A 15,340-nucleotide genomic window follows, 5' to 3' on the forward strand; every position below is an offset into this window, starting at 1 on the left:
AAATCGTGGTCAGACTCAGCTCTCACAGATCCCAGAGTTGTGTGTCTGGCAAAGAGGCCCTAGTTCTACCTAAACTCTGTCTTTCTTCCTTGCCCCTCACTACAAAGAACATTTTAAGACTGAACTGCCAAACATGATCAAATCTTCCATGAAGCAATACGACATCAGACCCGTAAGGCACACTGCACATTTGCATGGATATCAGTGCATCCTTCCACGAATGCACGTAACATGATGTGGATGACTTGATGTGTGGTGGTCTAATGTGGTAAGACTTTCTCTCTTCCAAAGGATGTGTGAATAATTATTCCAATCAACTTGTTGCTCAGGTGCATCTGCAGAACAACATTAAGCAGGTTGCCTTTTTACCATGTGGATTAGTTAAGGATGGATGAAAGGTTAATTTCAATCCATTTTTGACATGGAGGAGTTATATCAGGAGTTGTAAATGTCTTCATATTTAAGATGGAGGGAACTTGTGCTTGTTTTGCTTTTCTTTGCTTGTTTCTTGTTTTGCTTTGCTTGTTTTGCTTCTCCTAATGGAATGTAGGAGAGTTTCACCCATTCATGCCCAAGGATTTGGGTGCTTCACTTTCAAAAGTTTGAGTGGGAAACCCTGTGCAAATTCCACAGGCAGCTATTACCATCCTAGAGAGGCCACATCCTCTACTGTTAAAGATAGGAAGCCTGCCAGGAAAAAAAGTGCAAGCCTTATTCAGCACTAACAGGGTTAATAAGAATTTCCCAAAATGCACACATTTCTTCTTCTTCGGGATGGAAAGCTCAACCTTGAGACTGAAAACATTTCGATCAGGAGACGGTAAACTGGACAGATCCATATATGCTTGAAAGCCACTGTTGTGCCTGCTTAGGATGCCAGGCTGGCAACTGGGCATCCAGCCCTAGTCCCCACTTGCCATGATTCCCACTGGGTGCCTCTTGGCCAGGCCCTGACTCTCAGCCTAGCCTACTTCACAGGATTATTATGAGGATAAAAAGCAGAGGAGGAACATGAAAGCTGCCTTGGGATCCTTGTAGGAGGAAAAAAGCAGGCTATAAATGTAACATAACAATAATACAACTAATAATCCCTACAATTAGTGTGCTAAGCTAGTGAGTGTATGCATCAGACCTCCACCTCTCCAGTTCCACATTACATTTTGAATGTACCCTTTTCAATATAAATATTGTTATTTTTAGAAAACCAATGAAATGGATATCTTAGTTTCCCACTAAGCACTTTACATACTCTCTTAGCACATTAAGATGTTGTTTCCATGCAACAAGCATTTTGCCTTTCATTCTGTTGTTCAGTTGCTATTTAATGCTTTCTTTTCTCTTTCTTCCTCTGAGTATCTTATGTAATCAATTTTTTTCCCTGTGCAATTGCCAAATGACTAAGTAATAGGCTTGAAAGTGTCATTTTTTTTCCTGATGCCCAGTGCCAGAAAGATAAAGTACAAAAGCCATTATCTGTAACTGTTGTCAGGGTAAATTATAAATAAATGACCTAGTCCAGTGTGTTTATTATCCAGCTTTAAACCCATTGACTCAGCGCGATAATGACATTACACCAAGAGATGAGGTATAATCAGAAATGATTTTTTTTCATGCCCACATTCCTTATGTGGCCAAATTGCAGCTCTCTGCCACTGAAATAGCAGAGGAATCCACATGTCCTTCTGCATCAGAAGGAGCAACTTGGGTGTGTTGTCATTCTGGAACAAGAAATAATCACTACACAGTCTGGCAGGGAAGAGACTATATATAGTGCAGCCTCATTTATCCAAAAGGCCTGGCAGGGCTTAGGGTGTCAATGGCTAAAGAGAGAAGAGAGTGACTCTGTTTACATAGGAAGGTACTCCTGCTTAATTGCAATATGATGGCAGTCTATACATTCCGAAAACTCAGAGAGCACAATTCTCCTGGGAATGAACCATTTTAGACTCCAGGTAAAAAGCTCTGCACTTCAATACATATCCACACCCAAACCCTCTTGTGCCCATGGAAAGCTTTTATGTCAGAGGAAAGTGATCCAGGCCTCTTTCTTTTTAACCTGCCCATTTCCAACACCCAGGGGGTAGGGCTGGTACTTTTATTATGCTTAAGAGAATTCAAACATCCACTTGCACTGTGATCTACCAAGATCCCAGGAGGTCTGGAAGCATTTTGATCTCTGCAGCCTGATACTTAATATAGTTCAGTGCTGAAGATTCTAGTTTCCCTAGCTGGAGAGTTCTCTAGGGCACAAGCATGACATGGTACACCAACTAAGTCTGCCATGCAGGGTGGTTGTGGGGATAAGATGAGACAGGCATGTATGGCCCAGGATATCCTCTACTGGGACTTGGCTGTTGGGGACAAAAAAATGAAAGATTTTTGAATAATGGGAAAGCAATAGTAGTTTCCAGATGAGCATTAAGCTTTTATGACGGACTTGAAATGTCATTCTTGAAATATGAAAAGTGCTTCATGCAAATAATGTATTGTTTTCAGTCCCTGTTATCAGCATCATTGCCAAATGCTTGCATCTTGTGGCTGCCAAGCAAAGCTTGGACAACTTTGGCCTTATCTGAAGCCTTCAAAATAGAGAATGCAGAATGCTATCCTTTACTCTACAGAGTAGAAATGGAGAAGAAAAAGGTTTTATCAAAGAAAGGACAGATTCTTTCAGCTCTGCTGCATGGTCCAAGAATGCTCTCTTTTGGTGTTAGGAAAGTGCTCCAAAACTTTCCACTGCTTGCTGTCATCTGGGGGAAAGACAAATCGTACTGGGTGGGTGAGGTGTCAAATATACTCCTTGGGGCCTTCAGCATCTTATCTTTCTGACCAGAGAGCCAAAGCAAGGAGGAGAATGGATTGCATATATTTATCACCTCTCCCCATGTCCATTCTTGCTTCAAGTACTATTCTGAATGATACAAAATTATACAATACAATCTGAACTCTAACATGGCAAAACTGCAGCGTTGCCGCTATGATCTATCAATCAATCAATCAATCTATCTATCTATCTATCTATCTATCTATCTATCTATCTATCCACTCTCTTCCATACCACTTGCTATAAGAATAAAATATCTAGGTGGGTCATATGAAAATGCAGCTATAATACAATAAACTATAAAATAATGCACAATTGGAAACATAACTGTGGAACAAGTGATAAAACAGGGCAGGGTCGAGAAGAATCAAAGTCGATTACTACAGGATCAAGAAGTATGAAGGAACATCTTAGTCACTACAAAAAGGGCATTTTGACAGCTGACAAGCAAATCAATCAATCTGTGCTTAGAAAAATCACAAGGGTCTTGAGGAAGGCATGGACACAAAACACAGGAAGTTGCAGCAGGCCTGACAGGCAATTTGCCCACACGGGCCAGGATTGCCTACTCTATAGTGGTTCTTTATCAGAGATCCTACCCATCAACTACTACTTGGCACTTTTCTACTGGGGATGTGAGGAATTGATCTCAGGGCCTTCTGAACTCCAAGTCCCTCCTCTACTGAGCTATGGTATTTCTTCAGCAACTTACAGACCATAGACCAAATATGGCCCACAAATGTATCCAAGTGGATATAAGGTGTTTACCCCTATCTAAGCTCTTCACAAGCTTTGCAAATACCCTGGAACATGTGGGACCTAGATCAAATGAAACCTGAACTTTTCCAAGAAGCAAAAATTGCAAAACTGAGGCTGTCGTGCTTTGGTCATATTATGAGATGGCAAAATTCCCTGGGTACACAATGGAAAGTTGAAGGAGGAAGAGGAAGAGAAAGACCAAATATGAGATGGATCTATTCCATAAAGGAAGTCATAGTTAAGAATAGCTGACCTCTTGAATTTAGAAGAGCTGAGCTGGGTGATCATGGATAGGGCATTTTGGAGGACTTTCATGCAGAGGTCTGACATCAGTCAGAGAAGACTTGGCAAGCTCTTCACAACAGCTCTGTAGGAAGTAGGAACTCTGAGAAATACCCTGTTGTACCATGAACCGTTTCTGTCCATATTCTTCTTAGGGTCTTTTGGCCTCACCCAGCTACAAATGCAATAACATAACGGTCACTTGCCCAGGCTTCCTACTTACTGATTTATCTAGCTGCTGAACAAGGAGCACACTAGTGTAACAATTGATGCCTCTTCTAGTAACAGCACCACTGTAATTCCTCTTAGCATGCTCATCCTTGACTAAGGTTCGGTGCATGAATCACCTGCAAGGTAGGCAGAAAATCATCAGGTGCAGGGCAGCTGCAGTACACAGCAATTAGGAATATAGGGAGCTGCCTTAACCTGAGTCAGAAGGGTGGTCTATTCAGCTCTCTATTGTTTGTGCTGCCTGGCAGTGGCTCTCCAGGGTTCCAGGTAGGCATTTTCCACACCCCACATAAAGAAGCCTGGAATAAAAGTGGGATCTTCTGTGGGCTCTAGCAGAGTGCTGTGTTTAGTGACAGGAAAAAGGTTTCAAAACACACGTAGTGCTGGGAGAACCAGACATTTTTTAGTTGGGTAAAATCCTCTCAAATGCACTTTCAAGCCCATTTTGCCTCATTGTGTCCTTCAGTCTATGTTTTGTCTCATTTGAACTGGAAAAGTACATTTCTGGGCATTTCTGGCCCCATTAACTAAAATATAAAAAATAATATGTTGATGTAATCACATTTTTTATAATTCTGAGTACATTTCTCAAACATTTCCATTGTGCACACTTGCCTTCAGAATTGCAAACATGACACTTGTGCAAAATTTGTGAACATAAACAAAATTCTTGACATCCCTAATGAAGAGAAGGAGCTGACTTTTTACTGCATTCATGTGCACAAACTGAAGCATTTTTGGATCTTGTCAAAGGCCTGGTAAATTATAATATACTGGCAATACCTACGAATATCTAGCAATAGGGCAGACCTGAGCAACAACCTAAGAGTTTTAATTAAATTTCATTTAAACATTTCTCCATTCATAGTAGCGACATTATCAACCGAATTCTGTAGAAATGAAATGACATTTTACTAATTTCCCTCCACTCAGGATTTGCCTTCCTGTCTTAATCTTGTACTCTTCTCCTCTCTTGCATATTATTATTTTCCCCTGTTGAAAAAGGAGCTTCTTCTTGTTAAAAGACAGGATTACACACTGTCTCTCTTGTCTTGATATGTGCGCACTAGGAAATATTTGCTGCACAATTGGATCTTGCTGTACAATTACTTGGATTTTACTGCATAAGATCTTACTTTGCATCTTGCTGCATCATTTGGATCTTTGTACTCCTTCCCACAAGAGACATGAGCCAATAGCTGCTAGCAAGCATGAGAATTTTAATACATATCTCCACTAAATAAATTTCAGGTAAATGAATTCTTGCAGTACTTGGAAAGAAAAATAAATGGGTTGTTATAGTTTTGTGCTACAATTTAATCTGTTTTAGAAAGTATGACCCCTACCAACACACCTAAAAAGCTAGTGAAACTGAGGAAATAGCACATCATGAAGTTTAAGTTTTCCTGCAACAGCAGTGGGCTGGACCCGATGGCATTCATGGCCTCTTCCAACTCCACTATTCTATGATTCTAAGGCCTATAACTCAGTAATATTGCATGCAGCTATTAAACAGGTACAAGGTGGGGTCTTCAGCCTGTTATCCCAAGTAAAAAGCTTTCAGATGCCCATGGTGGGAAAGAACTATGCTTGAAAGCTGCTGCCATCCAGAGTAACACTCTGTATTAAGCTGAATGAGCCAAAGGCCTGGCTCAGGATCAGGCAGACATAAGCCTGGGGCAGAAATCCTAAACAAAATCACTTTTATGCCACTTCATCCCTCGCTCTAATAGCAAATCCAGGTAGTGACCCCCAACAGGATTGTAGCCAAAACATGACACTTGTGAAGCAAGAGGGGGGCATCAACATGCATGGGAATATCTGATTGGTTAACACACACACACACACACACACCCACACACCTGTTGATTCTCCTGGACCTTTCAGCAGCTTTTGACACCATCAGATGTGGTGTCCTTCTGGAAAGGTTGGCCGGGTCGGGAGTAGGAAGAGCTGCTTTGTGGTTGTTCTGCTCCTACCTGGCTGATCATTTCCAGAAGGTGGTGCTGGGAGCTTTTGCTTTTTGCCATGGCAGTTGTGTTGTGGATTTCCACAGGGCTCGATCTTATTCCCCATGCATTCTAACATCTACATGAAACCACAGGGAGACGTCATCCGAAGGTATGGGCTGAGATGTCATCAATATGTAGATGATCCTCATCTCTATCTCTCTTTTATCATCAGACCAAGGTGAGGTGGTGGCCATTCTGAATCAGGGCCTGAGCTCAGTAATGGACTGGATGAGGCCCAACAGACTGAGACTCAATCCAGACAAGAGAGGTTCTGTTGCTGGGTGGATCATCTGTCTAGTGGGAAGATTCTCAGCTTGTCCTGGATAGGGTTGCACTCCCCCTAAAGGACAAGGTTCATAGTTTAGGGGTGGTGCTAGATCCAGAATTATCAGTGAAGTCTCAAGTGGACTCAGTGGCTGGAAGCTCCATCTATTAGCTATGGCTGATTCACGAGCTGCAGTCTTATCGGGACAGGCAGAGCCTGGAAAGTTCTCATCTGGACTATTGTAATGCACTCTAGATGAGGCTGCCTTTGAAAACGGTCCAGAAACTTCAGTTGATTCAGAATAGGGCAGCTCACCTTCTGACGAGCACTGGCTCAGAAGATCATACCATGCCAGTTCTCTGTCAGCTGCATTAGCTTCCAGTGGAAGTCTGGGTCCAATTCAAAGTGCTTGTTTTAACATGTAAAGCCCTAAAGGCCAGGATATCTGAATTTTTATTATTTTAATATTGTTATTGTTATTTTAATATTGTTATTGTTGCTGCTGTATTCCAAGGGTTAATTTTTATATGGAGTCATTGTTGTTTACATTCTTAGAGTTGTTTTTAGCATTTCATGTTTTATTTGGGGTATGCTAAGGTAAATGTGACCCTCTGTGCTCAGAATTTTTCTTTCAATCATTTGAGTAACATGATTCATCTTTATATAGCTTTATTTATTATGCACTCTTGGTGACCTATGTAAGTAAAACCTGGAATTTTTCACCCCAAAGCACTTTCTGAGCAGAGACGCTCATTAGATTAAAAATGGAATGATAAAGCTTTGTAGTGACATTATCTACTTTTAATCTGCTATCTTATTAAGTAGTCAGAAAGTAGTGTGTTGTTTTTACCCCAGAATTCCTTGAAATCATTTATCTGTTTTTCCTTGATGTTCACAATTTAAAGGAGGATATTTAGCCCATTGGTAGATTCACAAGGACTGGTTAATTCTGTGTTGTAAAATGAAAAAGCAGGTGTTGTATTAGTAGTGGCAAGGACTCTGCTAAAAATTAAGAAAATTTAAGTGATTGTCATAGCAGGCTTAAGAAGAGGCCTTCTTTGGTCAGACTGGCTGTTGTACCATTAAGTAAGACTTTCAAAACAAAACCTTTGTTATACTGTATGGAAACAATGTAATAAATGCTTTGCAAAATGTTCATTCATTAATATTACTGTTGAATAGCTGCCATATCTGTGGTAAGACATTGTTGGACTCCAGATCCCTTGACTGGTGGGCATATTGTCCGTAAAAGATGGAAATTGGAGAGCAACAACATCTATGGGGTTGCATCTTCACCCTGCTGTAGGGAGTATTTTAATGCTTGCTAAATATTCTTCACATTTTAAATATCTGGTTTTGATACACATTTGATATCAGTAAGTTACATTTTGCAGTATTAAGAGTTGATAGGTAATGGTACTTCGTATTTGATAGTATGGTAGCTACTATGCAGTGGTAACTCGGAGTAGTTCTGAAACTCTCTGCTTTCAGGAAGACTTGTTCGCCAAGGAAATCCAGTGTGCTTTACCATGGAACCCCTGTGGATTTCCACCAAAAATCAATCAATCAATCAATCAATCAATCTGGGATACATTCTGGGCAATCTCATTTGAGTTCCACAATCCCATTATCCACTGAACTGAATGTAGCCATTCCCTTCTGGTTGCACATTGTAGTAATTTTGTTCTTTAAACAAAGCTGACAGTAGTTGACAGATGACCTACAATAATCATTAGAAACTCTCAGCTGACAGCTTATAAGAATTTGTGTTTTAAGACTGCCAAACATTTCAAAGAGATGTCAGTGAGTGAAAAGCATTCACGTTTGATTGTTGAGATTAAAATCCCACATTCAAAATGGGAATTTTTTCTCATTCAAAATGTGCAACAGCTGATGAATTTCAAATTTATGCTAACATTTATTTTACTTCTAGTGTGTTGCTGTATGTAGGACAGCCTAGCAAAAACTTGTTCCTGCTGCTGTCTCTTCTGCTTCTCCACCAGCCCTGCCTGCTACAAGTGGGATTGGAATATTTCTCCAACACCGTCACATGCTTATACGCGGCAGGAGACAGAATGAAATCCTTTGTTTCAGTAGCAATGGGAAGCATTGCTATGTTTCTACTCTAGAGACATTTCAGTGGAAGCAGACCTACCATATCCTTCAAGGTTTATTTGCAAAATTTGGTGTGTTCTTACAAAGTTAATGGATGCTCTAAAACAGATTCCAGAATGGCCCCTGATGAAGAGGCATCAAGTAGCAAACTCTCATGTTAATGCAATGGAGTTCCCAGAAGCTGCTACGCCAATGTCATAACATCTAATGAGGCCTGAGAAAGTATCACATTCATGAATGGTGAAGTGGTAGTATGATATCATTGTCTGCAGATTAGAAAACATGAGGACAGCGGGCAAGTCCTGAACATTCAGATGAAGGCATAACTGTGACCATGTACTGTTATTCACTGTGTATGTGCCTGATTTCAATTTTGTGTATTTCAGCCATATTGGTTTTAATGGTGTAAAGTATTTTTACTATGCACTGATCAAGATGGAGAGCTTTATTACATTAAATCCATGGCAAATGCCAAATTATGAGTAAGTTTTCATTCTGAATTCAGTCAGAATTTCATTCTGACCTTAACTGTAAGCAGTTAAGTTTTGCTCAAACGTATTTCAAATCTTGTGTTACTCACAACTCCCAGCAAAACCAGAGGTGGCTCTTTGTAACACTAAATCCTACATGACTCTATAGCAATGCAACTTGATCAAATAGAAGTTATTGCTTTAATTATATTTTATTATCTGCAACAAATATGAAAACAGCTGCACACACTAAACACTCGAGAGACAAGTACTTGTAGAAGTCTTGTATAGAGAGTCTGGTAACTCAACTGAATCTCAGCCTTTCTGTATGTGGAGCTTTTTAAGGGTTTCATATGCCAAGGATTTTAAGTACAATCTAGACATAGTCTAACAGGTGTACATTAGCATTAAAACATTTAATTACCAGTTAATGAGGGAATGATACATTGCATTGAACAGTGTATTTGAATTAAAAATATTCTCAACCACTGTAAAGTGACAAGTGGGTATTCTTTGGGAAAAAAAGGAAAATTACTCACTAGCATGTGCCAGTGGGTAGACCAATAGCTATAAAAAGAAGAATTGTCTTTGCCTAATATTAAAACACTGTTGACTTCACTTAACTAACAATTCAGTGAGTCTACCTTATATGACAAGTACGAAACAAGGTTATTTTATTCAAACCCTCTAAAATATACTTGTTCATACAGTTCTGAGATATAATAGGCCATGAAATGCATTCTATAGTAAGCATTTCTAAAACTTAAGGGGCCTTGGAGCCTCATGAATCTATATACATTCATTACAGTGCAAACTCAGAAGTAGGTTCCATTGGGTTCAATAGGACTTATGTCCTGGTAAGAATGCAGCCTTAATCTAATCTCTTAGCAGCTTTTAGCAAATTCTTCCCACTTGTAGGCCAGACAATATATGCTCTTTATCCTCCCCACCGCTTTCTTCCTTCCCTCCCACCCTCAGATCAACAGACACCTGAGAAGCTCCTCTGAGAAATTTTACTTATGGTAGAAAGAGTAGTTATAAATGCCTCATTCCTAGAGCACCCTTGGAAGCAGCCAGAAACTTTTCAGCAGCGCTTCCCAGTGTGCTCTGAAAACACCTTTATAGCAAGAATCACACAGCCCATCTAGAGCTTCTTTTCCTTTCCATCTCTCTTTCGGCAGTGGCAAATCAACAAATAGCTGATAAAACTATAATACTATACACAATCAAAATGTGTCTTTACATGCTATTAGCTGAGCCATAGCGATTCACTTATCACAACTATTAATAAAAAGCAAAGAGATTTTTAAAAGAAAAGTTTTTCCATTCTTAAATTGATAAAGAAGACATTTATTTCCTAGAGAAATGCGTTCCAGAAGGGATCACCAGCAAACATTCTGCATCCTGGCCTCCATCCCCTAAACATCACATCTGAGATGGTCACTTTGCCTCTCAATCAGAGAGGCAGAAGTCTGGCTGGTATAGAAGTGTGCATTCATTTCTGTATTTTATAACCTCAATAAATTCCTGCACAGGTTCAAAAACCAAGAACTGGAGGGCTAAACGAACAGAAGACACTAAATATCGGGGGAAGAAAACCTGTTCAGAGTTCGCTTAGGGAGAAGACTGAGAAACAGAAGAGTATCCTTTGTAACTACTTTTCAGATAATTATAGCTCACTTTCAGTTCACAGTTTCTTATAGAAGCCGGTACTTTGATACATTTGCAGGCCTCCTGCATTTCACCTAATCAAACATACCACCTTTGTCTGCTATATGGTCCAGTTCTTGTAGCTGCTGATGGGACATAAAGTGACAAAAGATGGTGAAGCACCTTTTGTCAATCAGATGGTCATGTCTGCATAATGCTCTGGCAATCTCAGAATCTTCTACTTCACAACAGTTGCTGAAATGGATTATTTTTCAATACATCACACCTAGAATGACTGATTATAGCAAAGAACTAATTTAGGATTCAACAAGGAAAAAAAGCCTATGTTTTCAAGAGTGAGGGAATTGTCCTCCCAAGTACTTCATGGATGTATCTTTAGCACAGGATTTCCCCCTCAGAACCTTCTCTGCCTTTAATCATTGTCCCGCTTATTAAATAGGGTCCGATATACTGATCTAGAATAAGTAAAGTAAATGTCACACATTGTGGATGAACATCAAGGACAACCATATCCACATACCTCCCATTTTTGTTAGAAATTCATATGGGGTAATAAGTTAGAGTACAAAGCAAACCCTGCTTAACTTTACAATATCTCTGTTAGCATGATTATGTATCGAATAAGCTGAACATAAATAAAGCACTAATTCTCTACCACACTGTCATGTGGGAGTCATTCAACCACATTCCTTTAGATTTATGGCATTATCCAACTTTTGAAACCAGCCAAGCTCCACAGACCCAAAATTAGAGTAATTAATTTTGATGCAAGCAAGGTCTAGTTTATAGCTGCATGTTGAATATTTGGGGCTAATTCACATATGCACAATGGCTGGAGCATCTGGTTATGAATGGGGCATCACAGATCTAACACCATAGACAGTATTTTTGTTTGCCTGGCATCACTTTAAAACCAATTACTTTCAATAAAGCTGGCACACTTGTAATGAAATCTACACACACCAACCTATGTATGATAGCAAGTGCCTGTGTGAAGCAGGTCTTGATGACTCACAACTGAATTGACTCAACTATTGTAATCAAAGCAAAATAATTTGGTGTCTGATCTGTGATGGACCCTTCATACAGGCAAAGCAAGCATTCATTGTATTTCTTGAATGGACAGCAAGCCTGTGAGAAGAGGTCCATGCCAAAACCTCTGTCTAAGGCAGACTCTTCCAGCCTGATGTCCTCCAGATGCTCTGGATTATCAACCCACAAACTTCAGCCAACATGTATAATGATTAGGTACAATAAGGCTTGCCACCCAAAAATCTGAAGGGTTCCAGGTTCAGGAAGTCTTATGCAGAATAGAATGATTGAGAATCTTAATATATTGCACATTTATCACAATTTGCATTTTACTTATTCCCACTGAGTATATTTGGCTTAGAAAAAACTTACCTTTAAAATTTGGCCTTATTCGTGCATCATATCCTGATGTCCGTCCCATCAGTTTATCCAAGAAATCTGAAGGAGACAGTGACTGTGAAGGGGATTTCCCAGATCTGGAATCATGTTCTTTACAGAAAGTCATCCTAAGCAAAATATTAGATGCCATTAGTAATTATTCTTCCATTTTATTAAGAACTTCTTGAGATAAATTCAATGTCAGTTTTGGGGCAGGGGTGGACACAGAAACACATTGATCCCCTGAACAAATGTATTCTAAATGTACTTACATAATTCTTAGGTATAGAAAATCAAGTTCATTGCAACTTTTTAGGAATTGATTAAAATGTCAAAGATGTAGATTGTTGGGTTTGTTGCTCAATACAGCTTTCCCTAACGTACTTCCAAAGAATGTTTATAGCAGCACACCATGATATGTGTCAAATGTTTTCCACTGTATGCTCCTCTGCCTTACATTTTGGTTCATAGGAACATTGAAAGAATGACTGGCAAAACTTATCACAGAGGAGTTAGAAACCTCAGCTGCATTACTGCGAAGAATATAAAAGGTAAAAATCTTAACAAGCATTAATGAAATGACTCGATTCCTCACTAATTCTGTTTCCTCTGGGAAACAGGAGATGTGCAGATTTTAATTTTCTATTAGCCCTCATCAAGCATGGATAATGGCTCCTTCCTGCAAGAGCCATATCAATTTGTATCCTATTAGGTGTTAATTGTGCTCTCATGCTTTCATAGATTTCTGAGCATAAAATGTTAGGCATATTCCCCTACAGATAAGTACGCACTTGAACTTCACAAATTCATTCCATAAGCAAATTAATTCTGTCATAAACAGCATCGTTTTGCAGAGTTTAATGTATTCCACAGTATGAAAGTGTGTCCTTCACTTCATATCTTTTACACTAAACCATCCAATTGGGATCAGACCTAATCCTCTCAAAGAGCCTTTTAAAATATTCTATGTTCTTGCGCTTTAAAAATAAGTAATACACATTAATTAAATGCAAACATGGATCACAAGAAACAGAAAACGATACAGCATATTCTTATAGTGAATCTGCACCATATAGGACCACACATGCACACAACACACGCTATTCATCACTGAAAGTCAAGAAGTCTGATTTGCAAACTGTGAAATAGCAACATGTTACTTTTGTAGAACCACATGCATATTTTTCAGGTTAAATATTGTTTAAAAGACAACACATGTTTTAACAAATAGTGGGAGGGGCTTGCTCAGCCTGGTGAATGGATAGAATGGTTCATAATAAATAAGTGACACTACAGCTATTTGGCATTACCTTTCCCAAGTAGTAATAGTTTCACTTAAGTGCACCAGTTGTGACTTACAGTGAGGTATCAACTTTTTAATACATTTAATGTTTCAAGCTTGTTCTATATATTCTCATGGCTCGTAATATACATGTCATGCAATACATCTTGGCTAAAGCACTAATTTGTAGATGCAACCCTTCCTCTTTTCTTTCTATGGGGTATTCAGCTGAAACAAAATGTTCTGAGCTAGATTCTGTGGAATGGCTAGGTTTTGAGGTTTCTCCCTCACGAGTAAAGATCTGTCTCTCTTGCACTATGTGCATGAGACCACAGCAGAAGTACCACATGTTAATTAATCCAGAATGCCTGCAATCTTCAAATCCCTTACAAAAAGAGTTGCTACATCACAGGTATATATGCATTAAAGGATATGGAAACCCACCCTTTACCACTCTTCAGTCTTCCTTGCTGTGAGTACTTGCTGTGAGTACAGCAAGGTAGTTGCAAAGCATTATTAAAGGATAACTAATACCCCTTAAGTAATTCTGAGTGCATGTCTTCAAATGCAGACTAATTCTTCCATCCCATACAAGAAGGAAAGGAAGGAGAGGGGCTGTTTGATATATTTCAAAGGATAATTCTATTGACCTGAGGAAATATTTTCAGTGTAATTGTCCAGTAACATTGTACTCTAAAGGAAACAGTACCCATATAACTTCGCTATTGCCCAAACTTGTGTGGATTTTTTTAAAGTGCGTTACCAAGCAACATCTCTTTTCAAATAGCAAAGCTGCCACTAGTCTATACAAATTTTAAATGAAATGTTTACACACGTAGCAAAATAAGTCAGGTTTATGGAGTAGTATTTCTGTATAGTTGTAAAACCCTTCACTCTTAATAGAAGGATACAGAGCATAAATGATTTTACCTACCTGAAGTGGTGTGTTTCTAAGAAAAAGGCAAACAAGGCTGTCAAAATGTTCACTAGCTGTCGGTTCATTCCTCCTGTTTTCTGCGTTGAATGTGGAAAAATATCCCAGAAATGATTTCAATGTCAGTGAAAGGGAGGGGGGTGTCAGAAAGTACAATGTCTTCTCTAAATTCCCAAATCCAGCAATAATTTAAATTTCTTTAAAATCAGAGAGAGAAGACCTGCATTTGTATGCATTGGAGATGGTACAAAAACAAAAATGCCAGTCCTTGGAATCATGGTTAGGTTAAACCCAGGCTCATCCCAAGCAGCAACCACAAGAGATACAAAGCATCGGGAACTGGCAGTTCTCTGAGGTGCTTCCCCCCAAATACTGAATCCCCCCACCCCACAAGCAAGCCCAATTCCTTTTCTACCTTAACATCATGCAAACTGGAATAACGCTGCCACGTTGGTATGTCTTCTGGAGCTGATTCTATTTCCCTTGGGCTTACAAATCGGTCTATTTCTGAAGCGTCGTTAAAATGGGAAAGAGGCTGCTTGCCTTCCACCTTTTTCCTTAACAGCAAATGGTAAATATCAAAAGGGTAGGATTGCTGTTGGGCTTGAGAAAACGCTACGTTCCCTGTGCCGGAATGAAGGGGGCGAGAGAGCGAGAGCGAGAGAGAGAGAGGGAGAGAGAGGCGATCTTACACACAGACTATAAATTTCAGCACTTGGACAGCTCCGTGCTCAGCTTGTGCGCATGCTTCCGGCTCCATCAAACGTGACTGGAGTTCAGAGACGTTCCCTGCTCCAGAAACCGGGACTTCGCTCTTCTGTCCCATTCCCTGTTTTGAAACCCATCTTCTTGCCATAGAATAGCAGGCGCATGTGCGCAAACGGTTTTGACGATGCTGAGGATAGATACACGGTCAGATCTGCCATTAAACAGCCTGATAGCGGCGTCTGTGTTGGATTCCGGGGCGCAGGAGAAAGAGAATCAGGCGCTAGGGGCGGGCGGGCGGGCGGGAGCAGGGAATGGGATGAAAACAGCTACCGGGATTTCAATGGCGAAGTATCAATTATTCTCACTCCACGGGGGCT

At 39.8% G+C, this 15,340-nt stretch overlaps 1 protein-coding gene across 2 annotated transcripts in view; it reads right to left on the reverse strand.

Annotated features, from left to right (window-relative positions):
* The window catches only part of GLRA2 (glycine receptor alpha 2), a 140,735-nt gene extending 126,412 nt beyond the window's left edge, over positions 1-14,323 (reverse strand). For both annotated transcript variants that reach the window (XM_044449557.1, XM_044449563.1), the window contains exons 1-2: positions 14,256-14,323; positions 12,034-12,167 (exon numbers count right to left, since the gene is read on the reverse strand). In XM_044449557.1, the coding sequence (XP_044305492.1) occupies positions 12,034-12,167; positions 14,256-14,323 (202 nt within the window). The remainder of the gene's footprint in view (positions 1-12,033; positions 12,168-14,255) is intronic.
* Positions 14,324-15,340: the final 1,017 nt, after the last annotated feature.

The sequence above is a fragment of the Varanus komodoensis genome, unplaced genomic scaffold, assembly GCF_004798865.1.
Source record: "Varanus komodoensis strain SLA01 unplaced genomic scaffold, ASM479886v1 scaffold1, whole genome shotgun sequence".
Taxonomy (NCBI): Eukaryota; Metazoa; Chordata; class Lepidosauria; order Squamata; family Varanidae; genus Varanus; species Varanus komodoensis.